The sequence below is a fragment of the Octopus bimaculoides genome, chromosome 2 (genome assembly GCF_046866305.1).
Source record: "Octopus bimaculoides isolate indiv1 chromosome 2, ASM4686630v1, whole genome shotgun sequence".
NCBI classification, from domain to species: Eukaryota; Metazoa; Mollusca; class Cephalopoda; order Octopoda; family Octopodidae; genus Octopus; species Octopus bimaculoides.
In genome coordinates, this window is record NC_142929.1 from 157545473 (window position 1) to 157560616 (window position 15144).

A 15144-nucleotide genomic window follows, 5' to 3' on the forward strand; every position below is an offset into this window, starting at 1 on the left:
AACAAAGTCTTTTGTACGATAACAATTTTTTTTTACCTAAAGGCCAACTCTGTGAGTAAATTAAAAACATTTTGGGCCGAATCTGGACCTGCAATCTTGAAATTTTAGATTCCTATGTTTTCATTACTGTGATTGTTTTACATGATTTTTAGCGACGAATATAATCATCATTCGGATGTGACTCTGGAGGGAGGATTACAACAAATTCTCCAAAACAAGTCAGAGATCTGTTTGCAGATTTTCCCATTTGGGGTCAGTTGCTTAAAAGCTATATACTAGCTTAAAAGCCACCCGATAGTTGCCTATATAATACAAAACCTCTTATTTTAAATTAAAACCTGTCATCATATTTTCATGTAAGAATCTTTTAAGTCATGTTCTAAATACCAACTGAATAATGAATAAAGTTATATTACTAAATTTCTTGAGATTATTGATTATTTATGAGATCAGAGGAATTAATCTTCAACTACTTTTAATTATACATCTTTACAAACACAGTACAGCACTTGACTTTTGGGAACATTTTTTCCATGCTCTTTAGAAGTCAGGACGCTGCATCCTTCAAAAATTCTATGCTTCCTGAAATTCACCAACACTATCTTTGAAGTGCCTACACATCCTTTCCTCTTCTGTATGGCTCTTTTATTGTTCCTTTTTCTGTGTTCTTGTGTTTTATCCTGTGTGCTATGAATGTACTTTTGGCTAACATTACTGTCTTTCTCCCTTTGTTTAATTTTTTCTGATGAGTTGTGTACCAGAACACTGTATATTATTTTAATACATGTGAAGGAATCATTGGACGTATAAAAAAGGAGATTGAGAGAGAGAAATGAGGGATACATTTTGAAAAAGTTGCGAGGGAATTTCTTTCATTGTTTATGTCCAAGATTCACTGATACTAGTGTACCAGTTTTACAAGTTATAACTGCTTCCTGTCACTAAAACTACAGTGAATAAGTGATTGGTTTGTTATATACTTGTTAACCAATGACATTATTGTTCACAAATTGCAATATAAATAAAAAGGTTTTAAGTTTGGATGCCTTTTAGGTATAGATGTTGGTCAAGAAGTTTGTTTTGCAACTCTGTGTTTTAGGGCTCAATCTAATTGCTCAGTACAGGATCTTGTGCTATTGCTTTAAGTCAGCCAGTCTTGTGAGTGAAATTTGGTAAATAGAAATTGTGTGGAAGCCCATTGGAGGGACTATTCTCATTCTTGGACATCAGACTTAATCTGTCATTCAGTTTAACACCACTTATCGTGTCATTACATGCCTTTAGCAAAGTTCACTTTGTTGTAAGCATTCAAGTCCGGTCTCTGGTCTGAGGATAACTTCCTTTCAGTCATTGAAGTTCTGAAAGGATCATTAGCACTGTCCTCCCAACTATGATTAAAACAAAGAATAACTAAATGGTGGTGCACCAAAGTAGAGAAGACTGTTTTTTAAAAAAATATTTGATATGGTATTGTCATAGAGGAGTTCTCTTCATTATCTCCATAGACCCTGATAAACTGGTGAGATTGATATGATTTATATCCAATTTGAAATGTGTAAATTGATGAATGCAGAAAGTGAATTCCTGAAGACTGATGTTCTAGCAAAAAAGGGATTGTGTGAAGTAGTTAGTGTAGGGCCAAGGTATTGAGATATAGAATGATTAGAGGAGGAGAGAAGAGTGTATTTGTAGGTGGCATACTGTTGGCTAGTTCAAGAACTTGTATAGTTTAGGAAGTTCTAAAATCAAAGCTTTTATATCAGACTGAATGATCATGACTAATCTCTTTCCATATATTTAAGAGCATTATGTTAAACACAATTGTACTATTTATTTGATCCTTAACTGTTTTTAGACAGTCAATATAAGTTACAATATATTGTGTATATAAGATCTTGTTTAATCAAATCTATTAATGTGAAGAGTATAAACTCGATTCAAATCTCTACATTTTCCTTCACATAACTGAAGCTTTGTATCTCCCTAAGAAATCGTTTTTACATACAAATTGTCTCTTTAAAAATCAGTTTCCTTTTGCATAATTCTTCTAGTATTTTATCTTCTCAAAGTATTTCCCTGAAGTTCATGTCAAAAAAGGACCCAACAGTTTCTTTTTCTTATAGCATTGTTGTTTTATAAGGTCAGCCTTTTAAAGGTTACCAAGTTTGATTTGAGGGAGATTTGGATGTTATTTCTAACAGTTAAAATAGCCCACATACAGGCTTACATTGTCAGTACTGTCATTGTTGTTAGCCCTGGGTTAGATTTATTTGAGCAAACCAGGTATCAAAGGTATTCTAGCCATGATCAAATCTTTTCTCAGGCACAGTACATCTGGGACCAAATTATGCAAATATGTTTTCTTATGAGAAAGTTTGGTGCGATGACAGAGATTTGGCCATTATTGCTAGCAGGTTGAATAATTACATAGAGGCCTCCATTGTTGGTTTGTTGATAATATAATTGTTTTAGTTGGTAGTAGAACTAGCATACCTCAGACTACATAATCCAATGAATCTGTCATTTTTAAAGATATTATAGAGTGATTTTAGGGAGATTTTCTTAATGGGCCAAATGATTGCATTGTAGATCCTTAGATAACTTGAGGGTTTTTAAAGGGCCAGTGTTTGTCTTTGGTTTTTGCAGTTTTAAGTAAATGAGAAATAAATATCACATTGGATAAGACAGTAAACTAATGCAGGACATATTCTTTAGTGATTTAATACCTTTCCAATGAGAATATACATCACCAAAAGCGCAGAGGAACAGAACTGTTACACTGAGTGTACTCGCCTCACTTGCCTCTGCCCCAGATACCTCCAGAATCTTAAGGCATAAAGAAATAGACTGCACAGTGGACAGTGGAGAGAGAGAGAACACAATATGTACTGACAGTTACACTGCATCACAAACAATTTAACATTGTATAGTAACATATACAGTGTAGTCCTCAGCTAGGCAGCATCCTGGCATATCTGAACATCAGGTCTGTGAGTCACACTATGTTAGTTGGCTGACTGTGTGCTATATATTAGCTTCATCACAAGACCCAAGACAACACAAGTGAGACAATGTAGAATGAAGTGTTCTAGTAAAAAAAAAAAAAACAATGACACACATTGAATTTGAACTTATGACCTATCAATAAGTAACCACAATATTTCCTTCTCTTGGTCATTTTATTTCTACTAGAAGAAAAATATACCTTTAAGTGAAACCTTTTCCTCACAAACTATTAAGGTAACCTCAATGTTGTTCCTGAACCTGCTAGAAATAGAAGCTAAATTTCCCTCAAATCACCTATTAGTGTCTTAAAGAGATAACACATTGGATAATGTTCCTAAAAAGATAGGATGGTTACAGTTAGAATGCTTTTGGTCACAGGTCTTTTTGATGAGAATAGGCCTGTGGTTACACAACAATGGCATCAACTCTTTCTCCAGTTTTATCATAGCTGCTAGTTTGACAGCCAAGATCTACACTGGCAATATAAATGGTATATTAGTAGTAAATCGTTTTGTTTAGTATGTTTAAATATTGACAGTAATGAAAGTTATTTACAAAGAAAACAAAAAGACATTATATCCCAATATAATGTAAACTTAATTTCTACTACAAGCGAATAAAGGATGCTTACAAATAGTGCAGCTGTTAGCAAAACATCAATAGCAAGCCTGCAGGAGTAGCCTTTACCTGGTCACTCAACCTGTTAGTAATAGCAGCCAACATCTTTCAAATCATCATTATTAAGATTATTATTAGTATTCTTATTGCTTCTCTTGTCAGAAAGTTTCTGTGAACTGAACTGAACATTATTTTAATCTTTCAAATTTCTTCTCTTCTCACAAACAACAACTCCAGATTTCCAGACACTTTACTGCTTGGGTAATTGAAAAATATTTCTGATTTAGGTACAAGGCCAGCAATTTTGAGAAGAAGGGGTTATATCGATACCAATGACCCCAGTACTTGACTGGTACATTATTCTATTGCCTCAGGAAGGATGAACAACAAAGATGACCCCAGCAGGATTTGAAATCAGAATGTAAATAATAATCCTTTCTATTATAGGCACAAGGCCTGAAATTTGGAGGAAGGGCCTAGTCTATTATATTGACCCCAGTGCATAACAGGTACTTATTTCATTGACTCTGAAAGGATGAAAGGCAAAGTCGACCTCAGTGGAATTTGAACCCAGAAAATAAGGACAGATGAAATGTCACTAAGCATTTTGCCTGGTGTGCTAACAATTCTGCTAGCTCACTGCCTAATAAAAATAGCCATCATCACATTATACCTGCTTTTATTTTCCATCCAGTATGGTTTGGATATATCCACACTACTGTATTGTCTTGCCATATGTTGCAATCTCTTATCCTCTTTATAAGGTTCAGAATTCTGAGATCACTTCCAACATTTTTTCATCAGACTCCTAATTTTTGTAATTTGACTTTCTTCACCCAACTTTCAGCCTTCATATCCATCCATACAAGTGCAGTCTTCCCTCTTGCACATTACAGCTTAGTACTTGTTGATTTCCTTAGCTCAGCTGTGCTCTGTCATTTATATGTATGTTGACATTACACAACCAATTGAGCAAGCTCACCATATTTCTTTCCAGCCCTTTCATTCAATGTCCACGTTCCACTACTACCTTGTGGCATTGTACTTTTCACACAAGTGTCGTATGATCTGCCTTTCACTCAGAGTGAGAAATCCTTCATTGCCAACAAAGGTAATAGTTCTGAAACTTTACCAGCACTTCCACTGCTGAAGAACACATTAGACAATGTCATCTTTGATTATAGGTCTGTCAGACTTCAACATTAACTTCAGTGGAGATATTTCTGTCCATGATAGCATGGTAGGAAGAGTTTTGTAATGTTGAGCATTATCTTATTGTTGATCAACTATTTTTACAGTTGTATTTTCTAGCCTGTCCAACTTCTTAACCTGTGAGTAGACTTTAGCAGACATGATTTCGTTTGACTATACCTTTGGGAGATGCAAAAGTGGGTGGCTACATGCTTTTGTTCTTAGTTTGTTAATTGGTAGAAACATTGTTATTTTCAGTTATAAGCACACAACCTTGTGGCTGCATGATTTTCGTGTCTTCCAATTTCATTTGTCTATAGACAAATGAAATTGCATGTACTTAAGTGTACATAAGTGTTCAAAGTGTTAATTTTGAATTAGGACTCACATCATAAAACAAAAATTACAGAAATAGTTATAGGACAAATGGTAAGGAGCCATCATTGATGCTTTTTTGGTGGGGTGGGCTTCAACGTTTTCTCCATCCAGGTTCAATGCCTATGACCTGTGTAAGGCATATCAGATAAGTGATACAGACATGGTTGATGTTCAGTTTGAACATCTGTAAGTTTACTTCTGCAGGAAGAGAATTCCGGAGAGTTAACATAATTGATTTGAGAGGAAATTTTTAGTGCAGGGCTGAGGAAGGTGAAAGCCAAAGTAATCAGAGGATTTAAAGACATATGTGAACTGGGCTTAGGTGGAGATAATATTCATCAAAATCATGAAGGTCCACAGAGCAATGTTTATTTCTGATTTCCATGGTGTTAAGTGGAGAACTAAATTGTCTCAATAGGTTCCTACTTACTGCAGATATCATCTTTTCCTATTGGCAGAATTGAACTTCCAGCAGGAAAAGATATCTGAAAAATAGCTTAACACTGTACACTAATGAACTATTTCATAATATTGACATTGTTTATAATGGTGAACCTTATCTTCCTAGGGTGGATACCTACAGCTAGATACACCCAGCCATTACAAGTCTGTCTTGGTTACTGAATGTAACCAACTTACCCCTTCCCCTGAAATTGCTGGCCTTGTACCAAAATTTGAAACCAGATCTAAAGTCAATTTTGCATTGCATCTCTCCAAGTCAACAAAATATTTCCCAGTCAAGCACTGTGACTCAATCGCTATACCTCTCCTCAAAATAGCGTGAACTTCTGTCAAAGTTAGAAATCTATAGGACACATTGGATAATATCATCCTTGATTTACTATAAATAAGTCAAGGTGATCACAGCTGGACTGCTTTGATCATTGGGGCTAAACGATAGCATATATATTAGAAATAATGATAGGGTCATACCTTGGTTATGTTTTTGTGTTTTTGAGGTATCAAAAGTCAAAATATTTAAATTTAAATAGGAGAAATACTCTTAATACTGTCATATTTATCTTCACAATTTTATTCAAGACATATAGGGAGTGAAGATAAATTCCATAGTAACTAGAGAACTTTGAAACATAACTATAGAAGTTAAGTAGAGTACCAACAATATCTGTGTAGGGAAAGTAGCTACATTGAATGAGCTCAATTATTATGATTGGTTGCATAAAAAAAATTTCAAACTAGCACTACAAGGGTTATTTTGCTTCAACCTGTCAGGTTACTAAAGAGACAAAACTATTATTAAAGAGTTATAGCTAGAAATTTCTATAGGACATATTTGTCACTAATTCACAATAAGTGTTTGTTTACATTCCTGAAACTTAGCAGTTTGGTAAGATAAGACTGGAGTTGACTAGACAAAGCAAAACCCTTCAAGGTCGTGCCCCAGAATAGTCATAGCCCAATGACTGAATCAAGTGAAAGAATAAAATAAAAGAATACATATCACACATCCTGAACCAAAGAAGCTTCTAGAGGTTTGCTAGACGTGCTAGAAATAGTAGCAAACCACCATTGTTCCATATTCTAGTGTCTTAAAGGGAAAGATATCAGCATTTTACATCCGTTATTATTCAGTTCCAAGTCTACCAAAGATTGAGGAAACCTATGACAGAAAATATTCCAGCTGTGATCATTCATCTTAATTCAGATATAGCAAACTATAGTTCTAGATGCACCATGGATCTTCCGTTTTTAATGACCGTTTGTGATTTGAGGAAGATTTGACTAGATTTCTAATAAGTGATCACGTTTTCCCATGATGGTCGTGCCTTCATCACTAACACAAAAGATGCCCCACTTCTAATAAAGGCAGTATGGTCATGACTTAATCCTAAGTGCTTGATCAAAGTTTAGCTATGATTAAGCAACAGCATTAGTTAATAAATGAGAACATAACATCTACATTATTTTAAAACTCCCTCTCACTACTATATGATATAGACAAATTTATACTGACATAATTGCAGTTTGGTGTCCTACTCCTCACCCCACCCCGACTCTTTCCTCACGGCTTTCAGAAAAATGCATTTTAAAATGAAATTTTGTAGAGACGTTTTAGATACAATTACGTTGATAGAATAAAAAAAAAAAAGTTTCGGACCCCTTCTCGATTTTGTTTCCATATAACTCTAGGGTGAGTTTCGGATGATTCCCCACTCCAAATCTTTTTAATAAATTTAATCTGCATAATCGTAATCTACACTATCAAAAGATGTATGTCAGCAAAATTTTATAAGAAAAAAATGTATTCTTAAGAAAGGAGGAAACTCACAGAGTGAGGTGTGCACCAAATAACAGGCTTTAATATAATTTCCGTGTGGTGGACATTGGAATTAGACACTGAGGGAAAATGGCTGTAACTTCTTTATTTTTTAATTTTGGCGATTTTCGTTTTCGATAATGTGTTCTATATGTCACGGTCATGCGATTCCCCCTAAAAAAAATTTTGGACCCCCCCATCCCCCCACACTTGATATGTTAGAAATAACAGCTAAACGCGGACAATCCAAATCTTGCATTGGTCCAGATGGACTATATGTAATCTGAACCTCCCCGCCCCTTTTTTTTTTTTTTTTTTTTACGGAATTCCGAGTTTTAGGCTATGGAGATTCCGATTCTGAAAAAAAATTGTTTGAAACATTTCACCCCCCCCCTCACCAAGCAGGCTATTTAGATGCTAGAAATAACAGCCAAATCTGGTTAGGGTTAGGTTTACCCTAACCCCGTTTGCCAAAGCGCATTTTTTTCTTCATATTTATTTACATATAGTCCATCTGGACCAATGCAAGATTTGGATTGTCCGCGTTTAGCTGTTATTTCTAGCATATCAAGTTTCGTGGTGGGGACTCCACATATGATCCTTTTTCTGTTTCAATATAAATGTGTAAGTTGCGAGAAGGCTATTCGTACGACCTGGACATGTAGAACACAATGTCAAAAATGAAAATCGCCCAAAAAAAAACAAAAAAAACCCCCGTGTGTGTGGGTGGGGGGAGGGGGGATTTGGGGGTCCAAAATTTTTTTTAGGGGGAATCGCATGACCGTGACATATAGAACACATTATCGAAAACGAAAATCGTCAAAATTAAAAAATAAAAAAGTTACAGCCATTTTCCCTCAGTGTCTAATTCCAATGTCCACCCTAAGCTCATTATGGACTTAATTATCGTAAATGCTAATGCGACCAAAACTTACAACTCTAATAATCAGCCAACAATAATAAGATGGAATCTAACACGTTAAAATCTTCATAATACTGAAGAAATAGATGCGTTAAGCACTCAATTATCGTAAACACAATACTAGGTCCAAACTCCGCAGTGTGTGTGTGTGTGTGTGTGTGCTACCCCATCCGATACTAACAGATCCCACAAATTAAGTAAACTACTAGACGCTGAAAAGAACTCACTGTTATCTCTGTCAGTTATCGTCGTAAGATGTGAGGACAGTTTCAGCACTAAACTAAATAAAAATTCCTCACAAACCACGCCCTACCGTCTTATTAAAGGGCACACAGGATAATCATGTCCGGGGACAGTATTTCAGAAGAAGTGACTGTATGGTCAGGACTGGAATGGCCTTAGATCATAGCTCTGTCCACTCCATCAGGATTGACTCTAGATTAAACATTTCAAGAAATCAAGAAGTAAGTCTCTACACAGTCACTTGATCTGCTTGAAAGAGCAGTCGGTTTTCTCTCAAACCACACATTGAATATTGTAGTCCTGAATTAATTATTTGAAACACAAGCGGGGGGGATGATCTTGTCTAGAACGTTTCAATATGCCTTCGATCAGAGCTGGCACGGGACTAAGCAACAACAGCTAAATGCTGCAGGGTGAGTGAATGCCACGTGATTCCAGACGACTGAAAAATGAATACTGAATCTAGGCTGCTACACCAATCGATCGATTATTTCCTAACAGTTGATCAGCTGCCTCTTTACTGTTTGATCAGTTCAAGCAAGATTGATAGACGTTACTCAACAGTAACAACAACAACAACAACAACAACACGAACAACAATACTTCTGTTAAACTTTTTTTGTATCTGAAGTAAAAAGGGGAGAAATTCATAACTGGTATTTCTAAATTGACCACTATTTAACATTCATATGAATACGACAAATGATTCTACTCGAATCTTAGTGCATAAAATTCAGTCCCACTTTGAGTTTATTTATATTCCTATTTGCAAACGCAGAACGTCAGTAGTTCTTCCAGATTCTACTATGTCACAGTATATAGTACGAGCTTATAGTTATTAGTTTAGAGCGCATGTCGGGGTGAGGGGATAAATAACTATTTTTCATGGGGAAGTTAAAGCCTCTCAGTAAATGCGATAAGAACTGATGGAATAATCATTGTACGGAAGAGATAGTGGTTATATATATATAGCTAATATCATGATGTAGAAAATGAGATGATAAAGGAATAAACGATTAGCTTATGACTTCCTTAGTTTACAGCCGTTTCTGCTATAGATGCGGTGGACTCATAGTTGAGTGCTTGAGTAACACCTTCATCGGAGCCTCGGATATGAAGTGCGATTTAATTGGAAAAAGAATTACATTTACACACACACACATATATATATATATATACAGGACAAAGCACCACCGTTGAGAAAGCAAACACTTATGTGGGGGATAAATACCGAGTGCTCCTCCCATAAATAGAATAAGATTAGTTTTAAAATGCGTATAAAGATGGGTATATTAAGATTTAGATAAAGGGTAATTAGATCTAACAGTATGTACACACACATACATTCACAGACATAGATGTATAACACACACACACACACAACAAAACGTTATTACTTCTCTCTTGTAAACAAATTATTATGAATATCAGAAATACTGGTCATTCAGTTAAACTCCAAAACGAAAGAGAAATAAAATAGTAGCTGGTTAGTATTTAACATATGTAATGCAGCAATTGGCGTGGGAAATTACAACATAACTAACTATATTTGCAAAACTAAGGTGGTTGATTAGCAACAGGTCAACCACGACAGAGTAGACCTGATTAAGAGCATTTCAATCACAACTACCTCGTTTTTTTTAAGTCAGTAAAACACTATATATATATATATATATATATATATATATATATATATATATATATAACTTGCCCTTGTGCAAGGCGGTCGAGTGTGATTTGGATGTTATACTTTGAATGCCAGATGGCTGCGTAGAGTGGGGTTAGCAACAGAACTTTTAAAAACTTCTCAAATTTAATGTATTTCTGGACCATTGAGCAGTTCGTGGCTTTTATTATTTTTTTGCATGACTTTTGTAATTTTTGCTTACATTGGCATGACCAGAAATAGAAGTATAAGTGGGGCAGGGGGTAGTTGCGCGGGATATTTTTAAATGCAAGCTATACATGTGAGCTGTGGGTAGATGTAATAAAAAAAATATATAAAAAGCAGGGAATTACAAAAAGAAATTGAATAGAAGTTCACTTGGCTCGTGCACGTTAGGGTTTTTCTCTCTCTGAAAAGTTAGATAGGGAATATAAAAGCATAATGTACCTTATATACTGATTGGGATAAGAGACTTTCTAGTTCTGAAACCAATATTCGCTAACAATACGTTAAAAACAAAACGTTCATCTTGAAAGTATAAGTGATGTCCAATATGAATCATACAGGATCGATCGAAGTTATTACTCACCATTTTCCCGTGTAGAGCACAAAATAAATTATTCCACAATATTAATCCCTTAAATAGTTCGGACTATTTTTTTTTTAAACCGTAAAAGTGAAGTGTGAATTCAAGTTATACCTAAACAAGTACTTTGACACTTCTAATGATAACTAAATTAAACTTAATTACTAATGAAACAGGACAGCGACTGAATAGAAGCGGGTTTTTTTTTATATAAGCGTTCCCATACAAGTACAATAATAGAGAACTAATTGACGATAATAACACATGTGACATGTAGGAAGAGTGATTGTCGTATTAGTACAACTGATAAATGGTTATCTTTAACTGTTGAGATTAAATATGGACTATTATTTCCACCCAACTTCTACAGTTTAAAAAAAAAAAAAATGAATAACTTTACCTGCAGTAACTATATTTCGTTTGATAAGAAACTGTTACTTTAGAAATAAAAGTTTTATTTCAAAAAGGGAGATCTTTCGCTTTAGGGACGTTTAAGTAGAGATGGAACCCCCCAGCTCATCACCAATATGGGGGATGTGCATAAAATGGCCTATACTTATATAGTTAAACGAAAGCGTTCAAGTCATCAGTTCTATCTTTTTATATCGTAAACAATACTGTTCAATATAACCTTCCTTATTTTATTTTTCTTAAAGACGGTAGGATGTGATTTGAGTGATTGCTGTTTCTAGCATGCACGGCTTGCATTCTATTACTATTTGAGTTGACTAAATTCATAGAACCCACAGTATATAACTGGTACTTATTTACTAACAGTGGTACGATGAAAAGGTACAGCGAATCGAGACAGCAACTTAAGAATCAGTTGGTACTTTTTTTTTTTTTAAAGTTCAATAGATTTAACGAAAAGAAGGATTTATTTCTTTTCCAGTCTCGCAAGTTTACAAAATGAACTAAAACAAATGAGCAACTAGTGTAAACAAATAAACTCCTACAAGTTAAGAGTCAACAAATGTCTGTCTTGCAAACTATAAGCAAACCTTATAGTCAGTTGTGTACTAAATATATACAATATGACAGGATATCACATGCCAGTGAGTTGAAAACTTTCGATCAGCTGAGATTATTTCAGCAATTAGTAGTCTAAAACTCCATCGATGGAAAGCTGTTTAAAGATCTAAAATACAAATATGGGAAATAAATCCAATAAGATCAGCTGATCAAAATTTTCGGGCCAGTGTTTCTGATTTGTGGTGGTTGTGGTAGCTGAGAGGATTAAACGAAGTGGACAAATTGTTTAGTTAATTTCAGACGCTTTAAAGGCCAGTACTATGGCGAAGAAAGAAGTATGTGGATGCAAATTTTATTTTGTCTTCTCATAAACTATGAGAGAGAAGGGGTAAAAAAAAAAAATTCAAAAAAATCTGAGTCAAACTGAACAGATCCAAAATTTCACTATTTTTATCAGTTTGAGAACAGTTGTTTTAGACAATACATCTTGAAATGGCTCCGGTCTTTAAAGCTAAATAGTGGCTCAATGAACTTGTTTAGGCATTACAATCTTGATATTCACATTCAGCGCCACTGCACATTAACTTACCAAGTGAGTAGATTTCACCGAGGAGGCCTAATAAGACCGAAACATATCCGGTGGTCGATCAGTTACTTTTATGACCAGATCCACTCCAATCTACTTTCTTCAGAAATTACTATAAATTGATCTTGCCGAGTGCTTTTTTATCAACATTTTAAACATTCCTTGATGGAATTTTTGTTTTACAAATTACTTGGAGAATCTTAGTTGATCGTATTGCATAGGTAAAGAATACGTTACATCACCCGTTTTCGGCGTAACAAAAACCTTAACACCGAGTGTACGTATTCTTTATTTTCGCCATACACACACACACACACACACACACACATTAACGAGAGAACCCCTAAGTGGTCGTTCAGCTTCCTAGAAATAGCTGTGAAATCTCCCTCAACTCACATCCTACAATCTTAAACTAGGGAACACTGAAGCCAACAAAGAAGCCTCTCTGTGGTGGCTCGTCGTGCTAGAAATAACAGCCAAATATCCATATTAAAACCAAAATTCGGACACGTTGTACAATATAATTTTGGATATGTGTAAAAACAGAATAGCCGAAACTGCAACGTCATTGATCATAAATCTTGAATAGAACTGACAGGAGGATAAACAACGTCATTTTTGAAATAATACCTTTGATCATGGGTCTGCTCGGTCACAGTTGACTTGGGGCTGGCTAAACGACATCTACGCCGTCAAGATGAAAGTGGTTTGGCAGTTTTTGTTTTCCGTTAGAAAAATGAAGACTAAAAAAATACCAAGAAAATCTATTAGAATAGGCAATATGAGCTATGGCGTTCATCCCTCCTTCAGGGATAAATAGTAATGGATATGAAACGAGATAAATAACTTACAAACTAGAAGTGAAAAACTGGGCTGGTTACAAGTTGTTTATCAATGTACTAAAGGTACACACACACTACAACACACTCGCACGTGTGTGCGCGTATTCGTTATTTCATACATTTCTTTCAAGAATCTGACTATTAAATTTGACAGTGTTGTGATTATGTATTTATTATTGGACTATTGTATTTGCAGGATTAGGTGGTATTTTATAAGCTGATTCAATTTTCAATTATAATTTTACTAGACATGGACTACAAGCCCACGGGGAAGCTTGCTTCTATGTAGTAGCACGACGTGGTAGAAATAGTAACTAAATCTCCCTCAAATCACACCAACCACATTGAAAGGGAAGAATATGTAGTTGGATAATAAGTTGTCCAAGAGACGCAATAATCGAGAGAATGATGGGACAAACAGATTAGATTAAAAGTTCAGTTTTCAAGAAGTGCAAAAAGCAGTCTGTGACAATTTGAGTGAAAGCAAGTAAAAGAATTGTAGCGTCATCACTAAATAACAAATTAGAAACACTACAGAGTGATTGTGGTCACTGTAACAAATTATAAACACTACGGAGTGATTGTGGTCACTTAGAAATAGCAGCCAAATATCCAACTCACGTGGTTATAAAAAAAGGAAAAGACATTGAGATATGTACTCATAGATACAACATGCTTAAAAAAACGGTATAGTCATGGCTGGAATGCCTTTGATCAAAAAGTCACTCGACCATGGTGATAAATAACAACATAAACAATCTTCCTAGCTATATCAATGAAATATTAGCGGAATTTCGGATTAGGAATCCCGTATTCTCCTCATTGAGATTTCTAATCTGAAACTCCGTCGTAATATAACTGAAAAAAGAAAAAGTTTTTTTGGAATACCTGATGTTGGTAAGCCCAATATCAGTAAAGTGATAGAAACAATTCGATCAAATGTACCCTCCGATCAAATGTCAGGACTTGTGCCTATGCAAGAAATTATTATTGCTTAAAAGTTACTTTAGAGCAACAGCAACTGACTGTAAAATAATTTAGCGAAGTATTTTCTGTAATTGCTTCAAAAGTCAGATCTTCTAGAAAGATCGCAGACAAAACGAAAAAAGCAGCCGAAAAGTAATGATATTAGAATAGTATTAAAATGGATCTTTAGTTTAAAACAAAAATATTTAAACTTAGAAAGCTATTTTGTGTAGGAAGGGGAATAAAATAATTATTAGAAAGATTAAAAAAAAATATATGCGCTCGTATCTCTAAGGTAACGGGGAATAAACGTATTGGAAAATATAGTTGAGTGGTGTGTGAAATATTAAAACAACATAAATGTGATGGGAGTGTTTATCTGAGAGAAGGAAACACGTTGCAAGAATCTTTGAATCCGACACTGGAATTGGCAGAGTAAATTAACAATTTATATATATATTTATCATATATCAATAATATTGATTATGAATACAAGAATTAAACAATCAAATAAGTATACTATATATATATGCATATAAATAAATAATCACTCACCAGGCATTGCTACCTTCTAATAATCATTTTATCTTTCTGAGTTTTCATAGTAGCATTTCATATTTCTGACTTTTTAAAAGGGGAGGGGACGACAGAAGAATTGTCTCTGTAACCTTTGACCTCATTATGTCATGCGAGAGGATGTCGGGAAATAAATTCTATGTCCGTTATACTACAGAATTGAGGGAGGGGGGAAATATTTTTTCTTAAAATTAATAAACGAATAAATTTTTTTCCAGTTTTATTTATCTATTAAAATTTTTTTTCGTATAATATAAACATAAAACAAAAAATAAATATCTGTTTCGAGATGTATAGCAGTAAGTTAATTGCTA

General features: G+C 34.7%; 1 protein-coding gene across 5 annotated transcripts in view; it reads right to left on the bottom strand.

Moving 5' to 3' along the window:
* LOC106877052 (sphingomyelin synthase-related protein 1) overlaps window positions 1-14948 on the bottom strand; it is a 46413-nt gene extending 31465 nt beyond the window's left edge. The window contains exons 1-2 of one of the 5 annotated variants that reach the window (XM_014925840.2): window positions 14810-14935; window positions 13077-13189 (exon numbers count right to left, since the gene is read on the bottom strand). Coding sequence is in view for 1 of the 5 variants with exons in the window: in XM_014925838.3 (XP_014781324.1) it covers window positions 14810-14816 (7 nt within the window). In the remaining 4 variants the exon portion in view is untranslated. Of the gene's footprint in view, window positions 1-10891; window positions 11160-13076; window positions 13190-14809 lie in introns of those variants that run through there. The other 4 variants (XM_014925839.3, XM_014925838.3, XM_014925841.3 and 1 more) reach the window with 4 other exon arrangements.
* Window positions 14949-15144: the final 196 nt, after the last annotated feature.